The 17183-nt window shown below is 36.0% G+C and overlaps 1 protein-coding gene across 1 annotated transcript in view; it reads right to left on the reverse strand.

Moving 5' to 3' along the window:
* Positions 1-17183, reverse strand: part of LOC110202183 (rho GTPase-activating protein 21-like) — a 151304-nt gene that overhangs the window by 12702 nt on the left and 121419 nt on the right. Inside the window, 8 exon segments of the mRNA XM_020978219.2 lie at positions 1027-1169; positions 2426-2562; positions 2678-2742; positions 3996-4280; positions 5247-5372; positions 6104-6140; positions 6751-6850; positions 6995-7153. Coding sequence (XP_020833878.1) covers positions 1027-1169; positions 2426-2562; positions 2678-2742; positions 3996-4280; positions 5247-5372; positions 6104-6140; positions 6751-6850; positions 6995-7153 — 1052 coding nt within the window.

Below are 17183 nucleotides of genomic sequence, written 5' to 3' on the forward strand. Positions count from 1 at the left end.
GAGCACAGGGGAAACATAACATGTGCACGTTTAGAGATATCTCCATCCTAAATGTTCAAATGGACTGGTTGTTCCCAACCTGTGGTAGAGCCTTCCAAACCCATATTGGACTGATGAGCCACAGTCGAATACACTGTCCCTTGACACCAACACTGGGATGTCATTGGTCCTCCTTGAGTACAAAGGTGGAACAACAACAACAATAAAAACCTTTTGACCAACTCTCTTCTCTAATGTTGTTTCCCACATCTGCATCAAAATCATCCAGGATTCCTTGAAATATTTCTCAGGGATAACTGTGTTCAACTTTGGATTAGTAATTTCAAGGGAAGCATAAAACAGACAGATGTGTGCTTGCTCGAGGAGTTCGGCATTGTCATGAAGTAGAAGAAAAGAAAGTGGTGGTATTGGTGGTGAGGTCCTCCAGATGCTCTTGTCCAAAGATGGCACTGAGCCGAATGAAATTTCCATGTCTTTATACAGAATCTCCTAAGTGAGATCTCTACTCTCTCCAGAAAGTAGGCCTAATACTCCATACAGGAAACAGTGAGTCGAAGAAGTAGAATGTCTCCTGGAGACTGCAATATGCATTTGGATGGTCAACCTGGAGAACTAGCCTATCAGTACATTGATCTTAGATATTCTAAGAGGACAATGAGCTGACCCCAGAATTGAGCAGAAGCAGAGCAGGCTGGATTGCCTTTGCAAAACCGGACAGTTTTTAATAACCTCGGATATTCCCCTGAAATAAAATCTCATCTTTTTAACATCAACATTAACATCAACACCAAAGACAATAATTTCATGCAGAAATTAAATCAAAGTAAATGATAGAGCTCGGCAGAAAGTCTCTTAGTCAGCAAACATCTGCCTTGGTAGCCAAATGATGAGAGATGGCTCCTGAAGGCAACACCAAGTTAGAATATAAAGTCATTTGTAAAATCTTTTTTAAAAAAAGGATGGCAGATCATTATTAGCAGTTTTCCCTTGGACTATTAGAGTACAAGCGAAGCTTTTGTCTCCTACCCGATTGGTGTGAGCTGGGGGGCAGTCATCCAGTCTGACACCAAAGGTTCCTACAGCAGTTGGCTTTTTCTCAAATGTTTTCCTCATGATGTTTGGGATGCCTTTTCTCCATGTGCCTTTGTCTTTTGGAGGACTGGTGTCATCTTTGGTTATTGTTGAAAACAAGGAGGTCATACATTGCGGGAAAAAAGAGGGGAAACAAAAATGTTTGAATCATAATTCAAATACATGGACTACGTTGGCTTAAACGGGATCCCTTTAACATTAAAAAAAAGGCATCAATTGACAATGTTTCAGATCATCCTAATCCATCTTTTCTCTTTCATTACCAAATGAAAATTGCCTTCTTCCATATATATAAAAATACACTGATCGTTGTTTTTCATCCCTTTACAATGTGAATTATGCTGAATTTTTCAATGAAAAATATTCCACAAATGTTCACAAAGTACCTATTATAACTAAGGTAACTGCGCTAGAAATACAGAGAAAGATTCTTGAAATATTCTAGATCTGTGATCTTATGCTCCAACATGTTTAAGTTTCTAATGCTCCTCTATTTACACTAATATATCTATACACACACACATGCACATATGTATGTAAGTATATGAGTTGACAGTCTGATCTCTTTTTTTTGGACCACGTGTGTGACATTATCAGTGGATAGAGCTCACTCTTGAAATACAGATTCCTGCTCAGAGAGAGGCCTCTATCTATCCCTCAGAGGTCAAGAGCCTTGCCCAAGGTCACACAATCCCTATGTGCCTGAGGGGAGATCTAAATTCAAATTTTTTCTGATTCTGAGGTCAGCTTTCTACCTGCTATTCCAGGCTCATTCTTCTACCTAAATCAAAAAATAAAGGGCTGGATAACATGCCTGGGGGCTTTCAGATTTCCATGCCAGATAACATGAACATGGTGCTTTCCTGCTAACCTACCTTAAAGGAATACTTAAATTATTAGTGCTGGTAGTAGTGAATCTTGTTAAGAAAAGATGAAGCCTGAAATGACTCGATTCCAAAACGGGCCTCTTTAAGTACTAGGGTAGCCCATCTAATTTATGTCTATGTGTGTGACATGCTTATTTCTTCATATTGTCCAGGTTAAATTTCTATATAAAACAATAGGTGCTAGGACTGAATTTTGAACTTGCAATTTTAAGGAATACATTTTGCTTACTTTTTAATTTTTGTTATATATACTATCAAGCTACATCTTTTGAGCCTAAGCCTGAAGGGGAAGGTCTATGGCTTTTACGAGCCAGATAAACCAAACCACTGAAGGTTAGCAAAAACAATATTTGGGAAAGAATTTTTAAAGTTAAATATTTTTAGAACTTCATACTATAAATAGTCAATCATGGAATGTGTTAAATTTCTCCAATAAAAGCATGTACCTTTACTGAGGAGTTTTCTTTCTGACTCTTCTTTGGGAGAGTGTGGACTCTGAAATTTTGGTTCTGATATAGCACCAAGCAAAGTCTGCCTGATACTGAGACTCTGGCGAGGTGTTTTTGGCAACTGGTCTGCTTTGCTGAAGGAAGAAAATCAACAGTTAACATTGACTGGCTTTCCTTCCATACCTTCCCCCCTCCAAATCAAACAAAAAACCCCAAAACAAACCCCTTAACAGATGGTGGGCATCTTACCTCATTAGACTATTATATTCCTTTATCCTTCGGCTAATTAGGTCTCTGCTAGTGACTCCAGTATCCTAGAAAACAAATGGAGGCCAAGATTGAAATAGCAAATTTATGGAAGTGCCCAATTTTTAAAACATATAAGGGAGGTTTTACATTTTCTTGCTGGAACCCTTGGGAGCTTGAAATAAATGGACAGAACCTACAAAAAGTGGGTCAGGGAGGCCTGACATTATAGAATCACTTTGAAATAAAAGGAATTAGGGAAATTTTGGCCTCAAATGCAGAAATTAGGCCTATTTTCATATGGAGAATTGTCCCATAAGTATCACTAGCATACACATTATCTCATAGATTCATGTGATGTAGGATACCATGGAAAGAAGCATAGTAAGAAGATGTGGATGAATCAGACTCTGGGACTTATTCCCTGCATGACACTGGACAAAGAAAAGGAGCTTCTCTGAACTTGAGTAGGAGAAAGGGACCCTAAAGGAGCTCTTACCCTCCCTCTTCCTGAATTCCACAACAGTCACTAAAGTGAGAGCCTGGCACCTGAGGCATCAGACACTTAGGCCTCAAGTAGAAAGTTTCTCTCATTGGTGGTATTTGAACATCAGCTGTGAACATTTCAGCCCAGCAAATAAAAGTGTGGAAGGGCATAGAATCAGCTTGGTGTGAGTTTTCCAAGTAGCCTCAGTCTGCTGGCAGAATTCTATTTGTGGTCATAATCACCATAATACAATGATGCATTTTCACAGTGCCTTCTGTACATGATCTTGAGTATGTCATAAACTAATTGAAAGGTTATCATGTGAAAAGGGTGTGTGTAAGAGGTGCAGAACATGGACTGACAGGTATGTTCTACAGAGGGAGAAGCCTCCCAAATATGAAAGTATGCAAAAAAAGAAATGTGCTACCTGGGAAGGAAATGGCTTCCCTGTCACTGGAAATGTTGTCAGTGATGTTATGGTGGGAATTTCTAGATGAGCATATCTCTGAGGTCCTTCTCAACTCTGAGATGCTATAAACTCTCCCTGCTCCTCCTCAAAATCCTGTGAAATAATCATCTTCCCATGAAAGAGAAAACAAGACACAGAGAGGCTAAGGTACAGCAACCAAGTCAGCTTTTGGATGAATAGTCCAGGAAAGCACAGCAAATCCACCCTCCACTTTCTCTGTTCCATAATGGTGAATTTCTGGTTTAAGTAAAATATCAACAGGGAAACAGTTGCTTTCTCCGCACCATCAAGAGCTTTCTAGCAAATGGCATATCAAATAAAGGCTCTCCAGATTGGAATCTTGGGACCCTCTCAGAAAAACGTACCTCTTCACTGAGGTTGCTGCTTTCCTGGATGGTCTTGATCCAGGCTAACATGTCATCTCTGTCTTCAGCTTGAAATAAGTATTCACAATCTGAGGTGGTAAGCCTGAATACATTTTTCCTCTTGGTTTCACTGTAGGAAATATCTATCAAGCAAGCATTTACACTGATAGGTTGTTCTTCCTCTGATGGAGTTGTCTGTTCTCTTTTGTCTTTGTGCAAGTAGAGTGAATGGCCCCGAAGGACGACATACATCTGTTTCCATGGCCGAATACTCCCACCAACCCGCTGGAAAACATAACCAGTATATAGAGGACACTGACTTGAGAGTTTGTGCAAAGCTGCTCATAAAAAGTTATAGAAACCAACTCAGAAAGTATTCCCCTTTGTACAATAATAACGGCTCACTCTTCTATAGTGTTCTACATGATATGAGGATGCATCCCTAAAGAGCTACATAAACGTGCGATAGTATCCCTGTTTTTGAGGAGCCAACAACCTACACGAGGAAGTATAAATGAAACAACTTTACAATATATGTATACTGCCATCCACACGCAGAATGAGGCAGGGGCAGAAGGGGGTGTTTTTGGAGGAAGTGAGGACTGACAAACATTGCAGCATAAGATTGAACTAGCTTGGCCACGAGAATCCACCTTCTAAAGTGAACAAAAAATGAATAGAATTGAAAAAAATATTCAATAATTTTAGAGCAAACGATACTATCCAAACAGACAACAAATTTATTATGATGACCTGTAAAGATCTTTATCACTGAAAGGAACTTTTACTCATGATTAAGTTGGCCTGTGGACACTTGGCAATTTTTTACAGTGAGATTTTCTCTGAAGGTTATAGTATTTAGAGAAAACTTACAATTTAATTTATAAAGAAGTGAAATTACAACAGATTTATACTAGAAAAGGATTAGGAGCCTGGTAATGTGTATAACTGAAAAATGGTATTTTTAAAATGTGTACTATGTGGATTAACATATCCCAATCAGAGCTAAGAACATTCCTTCCTTTCCAGGAACTTTACATCTATATTGTTCTAGTATGTGGACTACAGTATACAATTCAAAACCAGTCACAATGTCTCAAAATAGTCAAACGTTTGGATTTGGAGAAGTAGGCAAATGAATGATTGAATTCTTGTTGATGTTTTTGCCCTGGATAGCTACAGATTTTAAAGGTTAATTTGCCACGTGTTTAATTAGTTTGGACACTGAAGAACAGCTTTCAATTTTAGTACCTTCCCCTTATCAGTGACAAGCTGTCGAAAATGGAGCCATCCTTCCTTGGCAGCATCACTAAATACCTCAGAAGAGGAATCTTTTCTGGACCCAGAGTCTTCAGAAGATTTTTGGCTGTCTAAGACCTACAGAAAAACACAAAAACATAATAAGATGTCTTCTATTTTCCCCTTTAAAATAATCTGTGTAAAGAAGGAATGTAGGCCTGTGAGATCTTTAGTACTCAACTTTCCAATTCCTTGTAAGTGATTTCAACTAACTTGGTTAGAACCTAATGAATGCATTCTTTGACAACCTCTTTAGCAGCTCCTAAGCACTGGGTAGCTGTACCTACCTTCTCTTACCAATTCTCACTAACTGAAACTCCCTCCACCTAGGTAGGTCAGCAAATTTTCTGCAATTTATAGTCTTAGAGGGTCACCTAGAGGATTGAGAGTCAAAGTGGAATTTACTTTTGTACAAAGTCCTCAGAAAATATCTTAATGAAATCATATACATTTGGTTATGAAGGCTTTTGATAGTGTAATAGAAAAGCAGCAGAAATGATGAATTTCATTGCCATCAATATTATACATCTAAGTTTTTTTCACATTTACCTTAAATAATTTAGGAATATTAGGAAGAATGTTTGAGGTAATATTCTTGATAAGTATGTATTCTCTAAAGATTGGATGAAGAATTGAGCTTACATTTACTATTTTGCAATATTTTGAGAGCTCACTGAAGAAAAATCTCAAAATATTTAAGTATTAGTAGGCTGACTGCTTGCATTCAATTCCATGATCAAAATGAGAGAGCTACAATCATAAAAACTAAACAGAATCATCTATAGTATACTTGAATAATAAATACCTACCTTGATTCCCTTCAAGCTAGATACATGCTTAAAAGACCTGTTGGGGGAAATAAACGGTATCTGATTATCTATCACACATACAAAAAGGTAGCTCAGAAACAAAAGGGTATTTCAAATGTGTTATATGGGAGAGATAACATTCAATAAAATGTACATTCAATAGTATTCTAAAAGGATTTTTTTCCAAGGGTGAATGAAAACATAATTAAAGAAGTAGCCTCTCAGTTTTATAAACTTATTTTTCTTAATTTAAGTATATTAAGGATCCCTAAGAGACAAATTACAATCATCTGGTAGTGGCGACCAGGATTCTAGGTGCCTTACTGTCATTTAAAGTGGTAAGCTCTAGGGAGAATGAGAATGAATGGCATGGCATCTTCCTATTCCTTTAAATATTGCCTCATAAGTAACTACCTGATCTTCCTTGAAAGTCCAAAAGGAAAAGGAAAACTTGTAGGTGTACTTACAGGACTTCAAATTAGTCTATTCATTCTGTACATCATTTGACAAAAGGTATATATTTATTAGAGGTAATTTCGGTTTTTAGCTTTTCAATGTCATAGATGAGAAAATCTAAAATGGAACATCTCAAAGTCTCTCTAAGAGAGGTATGTGTGAGTGTCTCACAGTAAACACCCAGTACTCACCCTTTGGCCTCTTCTCTATAATCATCCAGGCCTTCATCATATGATTTTGATCTCTCAGTTTTTGAGTTGCGCTGGCCATCTAGGATGGGCCCAACAGATCCTACACATAAAATTGAACATTTAGATGCACAGAATTGGGGTTTTGAGTTGTTGCAATGATGATGAAATCATAAAATATTATGACCTTGTAGATAAAAATATTGAAGGTAGAATTGGCTCTAGGCCTTTATTAATTTATACTTACCATGGTCGTGTGACAGCTGACGGCGAATTAAAGGGGCTGAAGTTGTAAGGCTGGGAGGAATCGTTGCTATAGTGGGTACATGAGAGGTGGATGCCGAAATGACAGCTGAAGCAGGAATGTGTGCAATATCATGATCAATGCTTGGGCTGGTTGGCTCATCTAGAAAGGAATATAATATATTAACCTGTTAAGTGGTGTCATTAACAGAGCAGAAACGAAAGATAATTTGGTAGAGTTTCTAGGTATGAAGTTTTAAAACTGGTTTAGTCAGTCATAAATCAACCTTGGGGTTGATTTCCCAGCAATATTTTAGTAAAGAGAGGAACCAATGACATTTAAAACTGATTACCACCATTGTAAGATACAGCAACACAAAACATTAAATAGGACCAAACAGATGTTCTCTTCACAAAAAGCAAATACATATTCAAAGTAATTAGTTCAGATTCCCCACTTTTATAGTTCAGTTTGAAGTCCAACTCAATAGGAACACAGTATATATGTAAAGCCTTTTTTGCTTGGAAAAAAGAATCAGCAATTCAATTAATAAAATGATACTTGAAACAAATAAGTGACATTATTCAAGAAAGAAATATAAAACAGTGAGAAAAAATAATAAAATTATTGTGAAATTAGTATTTCCATGTACTAAATTAGTTCTTTCATTAACCAATTGTACAGGATATTGAAATATAGCTCCCCAAACTTTACCAAATCAGAAGGCTTAAATCCAAAACAATACTCCCTTCAACATAATTTCAGAGGTACTTCAAACATGTTTTACATTATTCAAAGAAAGCAATAACAGAAAACTTATTTAAAATTAAATTCTCCTTTGAAGAAGTACCAAAACATACAGTTTACTTGTCAAGCCTCACTAATCGTCTCTTTTCAAATATTCTGAAGCAATTCATGATTTTGGGGGGCATTTATGTTTTTAGAGACAATAAAGATATATACATTTGTACATGTGTATATGTGTGTGTATATCTATATATGCATGTGTATATACATATATATGTATACACACAGACATGTAAACATTTTTCCTCATCAACAAAAAAATGAAATTTCAAATACGAGAAAGTCTTCAGTTTGGGGAAATACTGATATATTACTATAATGAATACATCATAGATGCTTTGATTCAACAGATTATAAAAACCTATTAATCATGTAAAAGGCATGATAATCATCTTTTTAAATAGAATAAAAATTCTAATGAAGATGTGACCATGTATTTACTATGTCTCTATGCCCCCCCAAAATCATGAATTGCTTTAGGATATCAGAATGTCAGGAGACAATCAGCAAGGCTTCACAAATAGAACGATATAGTAATTGTTTTAAAAATCCTTTTTCTTTAAAAATTTGTGATCCAAATCTTTCAATGATGAATTCGTTATTTGATCCAAGATTATATGCTTTGGTAGTTATGGAAATAAAGATGAGATAGAATCCAAGGGTCATCTAACCACCAAACAGCAACAGCAGGTCTGAGACTTGACCACCATTCTTGTGATGGCAAGTCCACCAAATTTTTCCACATTTACAAGCACTGAAGGTCTCCCCCTCTGATGCTTTATCATGATGGTGACCCTTTGTTCTCTGGCTGGGCCTATCAGGTTGGAAGGTTTTGAATAAAGTTCGTGTGACAGATAATTGTCCCATGAGCAGACTGAATTCAGAGAGGCTCATCACCAAACCACTGGCCACCAGCTCATGAACGTTTTTGGTCACAATGATTTATTAAACAACACCTTAGCTCATCTGTACAGGGGATCCCTATAGACTCCTTGGATTCCTGGTGTAGAGCTCTACAGCTTACAAAGCACCCTGTATACAGAGGGAGTCCCAAAAGTCTTCATACAGTTTTAAGCCTTAATAGACATAGATCTTAAAGCTTAAAATGGAGACTATGGGGATGTGCTCTATGATCCAATGTGTGCCCACAGTAACCAGGGTGGGCTCCTAAGGCAAGATCTTTACCCCACCCCCGCTTTATACCTGCAGGGATGAGTCCTGAGAGAGGGTTAGTGCTTTGCCTACAGACACCCAGGCAGGAGAGCAGGAGTGCCAGGACATTCAGAGAGCAAGGCCTTTTTCATTCTGAACCCAGGTTTTCTTTCTACTGCACTTCCATTGCCTCATCATCCACTAAGGCTTCCATGGAGGAAATGCCCAAAATGAGGACACCACACATCTTCTGAAGTACTAAAGAAAATTTTCCTCTGCTTTTCTTCCACAGGCTTTAAAACTTCCCCATAGCTCTCTTAAAACACAGGGGCAAAAACTTGAGTTAATACTTAATTTAGGATTTGACTAATGCCTAAATATACTGCAATTTTTCTTTTTTTAACAGCCCTTCTTAGATCATTAAATTATATTTGTAAAATGCTTTGCAAACTTCGAAGCACTGCATAAATGGATGCTATCATTATGTGCAATTTTATTTCATTCCTATTTTATTCACCTTGTTTTGCTTCTATATAGTGTCTTCTAAATGAAAGACAGAACAGCACATTCTGGATGGAGTGCTAATTCTAAAATCAGGAAGTGTGAGTTTCCTCATCTGAAAAATGGGGAAGTCTTTCCATTTGATCTGCAGTACTCCCTTCAAAAGGGCTTTTGTGAGCCTCAAATGAGACAATGTGTTTAGAGTGTTTTGCAAACTTCGAAGTGCCATATAAATGGTAAGCAGGATTTTTGCTATTGTATTTCACTGTTTTTGAGCAATTCTATTTCTCATTTGTCAAGGTCTTTAAACTCTACTCAATTTTGTAAATATCTTATAATTAAGAATTTCCATTAACTTAAAAATGACTTTCCCTTCAGTAGTCTGAATTTTTTGGAAAGTGTAATATTCCCTTTTAACATATGAACACTACTACATTTGTTTTTTGGTTAGTTGTCAAACACTTTTAATTCCATTTATCAGCAAAAAAAAAATTAGAGGGAAGAGGGAAGTATAAAGCAGTAAAAAAAAAAAACAATTCTTCAGGTCAAAAAGTACAAGCAGCTTATTATCTATGCTTTTTTTTTCCTTTCTAATTTGCTATGAAGTGGAGATAAAGGAAAGAAACCGTAAGGGCAAATGAGACCTCCTACCTGGAACACAGTCAGGTAAGAATCTGCGCATTTGTTTTGCTAAAGAAAGATCAAAAGATAAATAGAAACTAGCTCACAGGCTTGTTTTATGTTAAGTTGCCCCCAATAACCCAAATGTTGGTACTGTATTTTCCAACAATGTAGGCTATACTTCTGACTTAGGAACTCCTAAAAACCAAAACAAAACACTGATATGATAGACATGACATAAAACAAAGCTGCAACAAGCATAAACTTCTATACTCACTACAAATAATAACATTTTGTTAAATCCTATAAAATGGGCGCAAATAATATTGATTGTGAGAAGCTCCAACAAAGTATATATAAAGCTCACAAAAGTACACCTAAATGATAAATTTGACTTAAAATATGTCAGCAATATGAAATGTTAAATGTTAATAATGATAAAAATAAAAATATAAATCTCATTTCTCTTAGACATAATAATCTTTCAAATAAACACTTAAAATATGATTATTGCTCTCTCCCCAAGTCTTTTCTTCTCTGGACTTACCATGTGCCTAGCACTATGCTAAATGCTTTACAATGATCTCATCTGGTCCTCATAACAACCTGAGAGGTAGGTGCTATCATCTTAATTTTGTACATGAGGAAAATGAGGCAAACAGAGGTCAAGTGACCTGCCTGGAGTCACATAGCTATTAAGAGTCTTAAACTTAAGATAGTTAAACAATAATTTTGAGTACCTAATATAAGTGTTTGCTGAGACAATGAATGAACCCCAACCTGGTATTTAGAAGAGGGGAGGGTTGGGATGATTTGGATGTTCTACAGCAGTGGTGTTAAACTCAAATTGAAAACCCATAGGGAATATCTTGACTTAGACAACCATAAATGAACATTATCCAGGCAGCTAGGTGGCGCAGTGGATAGAGTACCGGCCCTGAAGTCAGGAGGAACTGAGTTCAAATCTGGCCTCAGACCAAATACTTAACAGTTACTAGCTGTGTGACCCTGGGCAAGTCACTTAACCCCAATTCCCTTAAAAAAACCAAAACAAACATAAATGAACATTATCTATCTTGTACTGGCTTTTATTTTGTTCAGGTCCCACTTGGGAGTTTTGCAAGGCCAAGTTTGACATCTCTGTTCTATAGCTCTTATAAAAGGTCCCTCCTGTTAATAAAAATTTACTACAGCACACAGGGATTTTCAAAATCATACTATTAGCTACTCTTCTCAAAAACAGCCTTTGCAGCACCTAAATATTTGAAGGCATTTTGCCAATAACTTTAGTAGTGAAGGGATAGGGGGAAGGGATCTCTTAAGACCATACTCTCTTCAACTTCTTTCTTTATAGAAAATCTGAAACTCAAATGGAAGAGATATCAAAAGTCCATCTAATTCAAAACATAATTGGCCAAGGATCCCAGCTAAACTATCAACAGATCATTTAGCTTTCACTCTAAGACATGTGTGACTGGGACATACTATTTCACCTCTGTGGTATAGTTTTCTTGTATGTGAAATGAGGACATAGGACTAGATAATCTCCAGCATCCTCTCCAGCTTCAATATCCCATTACATCCAAAAGGAATAGATATTTGGTAGGGGAGGGCTATTCATAATTAGGGAGTAGGTGGATGAAGATGTCAGTAAAAGAAGCAAAGGTCTGTTCAGGGAAAGAGGAGAATCAAAAAGTGAAGTATCATGGATTAGACAGAATTGTTCTCTTTGATTTTATATCTTAACTTCCTAACTTGAAATCAAATGGAGATCAGAGACTATCTCTTATGATTCTTCCGTTTCTCTCACGGTAGCCGGCATATTGCTTAGTGTATAGTAGATGCTCACTCATTTAAATATGTTGAATGATTTTCAGATTGTGTTCTATGAGGTGATGTAAATTCAATTAATGACTCTGCATTGAATAAAGACCCTAATATTTACCTATGAAGCAACACTTAAACAGATTAGTGTTAAAATGTCAGGTGGCAAAAAAAAAAAAAGCTAACCCATTCCACACACCTAGAGGACATCCTGTGGCTATCCTACAGTCTGGGGTTCCAGTAACTTTGCCTATTCTCCTGCCACACTATTCCCTAGCTGTTGGTCCACATTCTTCATTTTCTCATGTTCCTCCACTTACCTGAATCTTTTGGAAGACAATGACAGCTGGTAGCATGTCTTAAGCTTTGTAAAACTCCCTAGATGTGTGTGTGTGTGTGTGTGTGTGTGTGTGTGTGTACGAATAATTGCCAAACCAAATCAATAATGATACTATAAATTTAGATACAGATATAGGTAGAATCTTTTTAGACAAAATTGATACATGGCATTTTAGATTTATCAAGTTGAGAACCTTAAAGTATGGTTACTCATTTTACCTAAAGATCTAGTCTAATATTCTTTTAAATAACAGATTCTTTTATACATTTAAGACAGAACATGTGGTAGTAGCAGAATACTACACCACAAAACAGATGAGTCCCAAGCCCCTGGGTTTTAAACACAACTACATTACCAGCTATTAATACCTTGGGTAAGTCACCCAAACTGTTTCTGTAAATATGTCCTACATACACACACACACACACACACACACACACACACACACACACACACACACACACACACACACACACACACACCCCTGAATGGGAGAAGCACAGTCAGAAGAAATTTTTTTCATGCTTGATATAATTATGGCAGAAGAAAAGCACATAATCAATGTATATTGTCTTTGGGGGACTTGAATTTATAATTTTAATCAAGGATGAAGTCATGTAATTCAGTAAATTAGGATTTTTGGCAACAGAATAATCTAGTAGAAGAATCTGTTCTCTGACTTATTTTTGCTATTTATTTTCTCTTCCACAACTATTGTCCCTTTTCCTCCACTACGCCCCCACCCCCAACTGGTATTTTTGCTATTCCATGACAAGTTAACACTACGCATTTGCTTTCTCAAAGGGTCACTATACATTTGCAATCTCAAAAACATACTAAACATAGATCAGGGAAAACAGTGAATTTCTAGAAGCTAGAAATGGTGAGTATAAAGTTACGCACAAGGTTCCAAAATTTTTTGTTGTTCTGTTGTTTAGTGTCTGACTCTTCAGGAACACTAAATTTATTTCTTCACTAAGGAGTCTGAACAAGTTTTTGGGTCCCTTCCTTGACCTCCGGGGAGGAAGACTATGAGAAGGAAGCATAATAAGCACAGCATTCGTTGCAATCTACTGGAATATGTAATCATTAATACAATTGAAATATTAATTAAAAAAAACCCCATAAAACTTTGAGCATTGGGGTTTGAATTCCACCTCAGACACTTAAAGCTGTGTGACCCTGGGCAAGCCACTTCTGGGTATCTGTAAAATGAAGGGTTTGGATTCATGATCCTATGCTATTGGGCCGAATGTTTCAAACAGAGTAACACAATTCAAGTATATTTTAAATACTTTAATCCAAAATATGGGCAAAGGAAACATTGTTGACCTATGTGGCTTTTTGCTAGCTGAGTTAAAATCAAAGTCTCTAAATACCACAAAGGGTGACCAGTCTTCATGTGTTCATTCAATCAGCAAATACATATTAGTCCTACATGATAAATGCTATGTGGAATCCAAAATATAAATACAGTCACTGCCTTCATTAGAGATCATAGTTTTGGGTATAAATGAAACAATATATCAGGGGAGTTTTAAATTTACATAATTTTTAAAAATTGCACAATCAACTTACTTCATTAAGAACATGTGAAAAGTGAACACTAAAAAGTTGGCCTAGACAAACTCCTAATATTGGACTTTGGAATGCACATCTTCAGATAGAGTCAACATATATTTTCCACTAACAGGGTATTACCCTTGAAATAATGACTCCTACTAACTCTCCATGAAGATTTAAGTGATGATACTGCTTGTGGGTTGATCTGTCAAAAACTGTCAAAACTCATTTCTACTCTCTCTCAATATCATCAAAATGATAATTAATCAAATATAATCAAAATAATATCCATTAAGATGATTTGATTTTTCTTTTTCTTTTCAAAATCTCTTTTTTATTTTTTTAATTTTTTTTCCAGATGCTTTTGAGTTGAAAACTTTTTTCTCCCTTTTTCTCCCCCCCACCCTCCCAAGACGGTGCACAATCTGACATAGGCTTTACATTTACATACCCATTAAACATATTTCCACGTTAGTGAAGTTGTAAGTAAATATTAAAACCAATAGGAGGAACCATCAGAAAGATGAAACAAAACTCAGCAGAAGGTAAAAATAAGTGAGAGCGATTCGACTTCCATAGTTCTTTCTTTGAATGTGAACAGCATTTTCCATCCCGAGACCTCTGGAAATGTCTTAGATCCTCATAATGCTGAGAAGGGTTCAGTTTAACATTCTTAGTCATTGCATAACGTGGCTGCTATTGTGTACAAAGTCCTCTGGTTCTGCTCACTTCACTCAGCATCAGACCATATAAGTCTTTCCAGGTTTTTCTGAAGTCAGCCTGTTCATCATTTCTTATAGCACAATAGTATTCCATTACATTCATATACCACAACTTGCTCAGCCATTCCCCAGTTGATGGGCATCCTCTCAATTTCCAATTCTTTGCCACCACAAAAAGAGCTGCTATGAATATTTTTGTACATGTGGGTCCTTTTCCCATTTGTTTGATCTCTTTGGGATATAGCCCTAGAAGTGCTATTGCTGGATCAAAGGGTATGCACATTTTTGTAGCCCTTTGGGCATAGTTCCAAATTGTTCTCCAAAATGGTTGGATCATTTCACAACTCCACCAACAATGCATTAGTGTTCCAATTTTCCCACATCTTCTCCAACATTTATCATTTTCCTGTTTTGTCATGTTGGCCAATCTGATAGGTGTGATGTGGTACCTCAGAGTTGTTTTGATTTGCATTTCTCTAATCAATAATGATTTAGAGCATTTTTTCATATGACTATAGATGGCTTTAATTTCTTCATCTGAGAACTGTCTGTTCATATCCTTTGACCATTTATCAATTGGGGAATGGCTTGTGTTCTTATAAATTTGTCTTAATTCTCTATATATTTTAGAAATGAGGCCTTTATCAGAGAGACTGGTTGTAAAAATTCTTTCCCAATTTTCTACCTTCCTTCTAATCTTAGTTGCATTGGCTTTGTTTGTGCAAAAACTTTTCAATTTAATGTAATCAAAATTATCCATTTTGCTTTTCATAATGTTCTCTATCTCCTGTTTGGTCATGAATTCTTCTGTTCTCCATAGATCTGATAGGTAAACTATTCCTTGTTCTCCAGTTTACTTATGGTATCAGCCTTTATATCTAAGTCCTGAACCCATTTTGACTTTATTTTGGTATATGGTGTGAGATTTGGGTCTATGCCTAGTTTCTGCCATACTCTTTTCCAGTTTTCCCAGCAGTTTTTTTCAAAGAGTGGGTTCTTATCCCAGAAGCTGGGGTCTTTGGGTTTATCAAATAATAGATTACTATAGTCATTGACTACTGTGTCTTGCATATTTAACCTATTCCACTGATCCACCTCCCTATTTCTTAGCCAGTACCAAGCAGTTTTGATGATTGCTGCTTTATAATACAATTTAAGATCTGGAATTGCTAGGCCACCTTCCCCTGCATTTCTTTTCATTAGTTCCTTTGATATTCTGGACCTTTTGTTTTTCCAAATGAATCTTGTTATTATTTTTTCTAACTCTATAAAATAATTTTTTGGTAGTTTGATTGGTATGGCACTGAATAAGTAAATTAGCTTAGGTAGGATTGTCATTTTATTATATTAGCTCGGCCTACCCATGAGCAACTGATGTTTTTCCAATTATTTAGATCTGATTTTATTTGTGTGAAAAGTGTTTTGTAATTGTGTTCATAGAGTTCCTGGGTTTGTTTCGGGAGGTAGACTCCTAAATATTTTATAATGTCTACAGTAAGTTTAAATGGGATTTCTCTTTCTATCTCTTGCTGTTGGGCTTTGTTGGTAATATATAGAAATGCTGATGATTTATGTGGGTTTATTTTATAGCCTGCAACTTTGCTAAAGTTGTTTATTATTTCAAGTAGTTTTTTACTTGATTCTCTAGGATTCTCTAAGTATATCATCATGTCATCTGCAAAGAGTGATAGCTTTGTTTCTTCTTTGTCTATTCTAATGCCTTCAATTTCTTTTTCTTCTCTTATTGCTAAAGCTAAGGTTTCCAGTACAATATTGAATAACAGTGGTGATAATGGACATCCTTGTTTCACCCCGATCTTATTGGAAATGCTTCTAGCCTGTCCCCATTACATATAATGCTTGCTGAAGGTTTTAGATATATGCTGTTTATTATTTTAAGGAAGACTCCATTTATACCTATGCTTTCTAGTGTTTTTAATAGGAATGGGTGTTGTATTTTATCAAAAGCTTTTTCTGCATCTATTGAGATGATCATGTGGTTTCTGTTGGTTTTGTTGTTGATATGCTCAATGATGCTGATAGTTTTCCTAATATTGAACCAACCCTGCATTCCTGGTATAAATCCTACCTGGTCATAGTGTATTATTCTTGTGATAAGTTGCTGCAATCTACTTGCTATATTTTGTTTAAAATTTTTGCATCTATATTCATTAGAGAAATTGGTCTATAATTTTCTTTCTCTATTTTGACTCTTCCTGGTTTAGGTATCAACACCATATTTGTATCATAAAAAGAATTTGGTAAGACTCCTTCTTCACCTATTTTCCCAAATAGTCTATATAGTATTGGAATTAATTGTTCTTTAAATGTTTGATAGAATTCACATGTAAATCCATCTGGCCCTGGAGATTTTTTCCTAGGGAGTTCATCAATGGCTTGTTCAATTTCTTTTTCTGAGATGGGGTTATTTAAGTATTTTACTTCCTCTTCGGTTAATCTGGGCAAATATTTTTGTAAATATGTATCCATTTCACTAAGATTGTCAAATTTGTTGGCATATAGTTGGGCAAAATAATTCCTAATTATTGTTTTAATTTCCTCTTCCTTGGTGGTAGCTTCGCCCTTTTCATTCTTGATACTAGTAATTTGGTTTTCTTCTTTCTTTTTTTTAATTAAATTAACCAAAGGCTTATCTATTTTA

Source organism: Phascolarctos cinereus, unplaced genomic scaffold (genome assembly GCF_003287225.1).
Source record: "Phascolarctos cinereus isolate Bilbo 61053 unplaced genomic scaffold, phaCin_HiC Scaffold_1;HRSCAF=81, whole genome shotgun sequence".
NCBI classification, from domain to species: Eukaryota; Metazoa; Chordata; class Mammalia; order Diprotodontia; family Phascolarctidae; genus Phascolarctos; species Phascolarctos cinereus.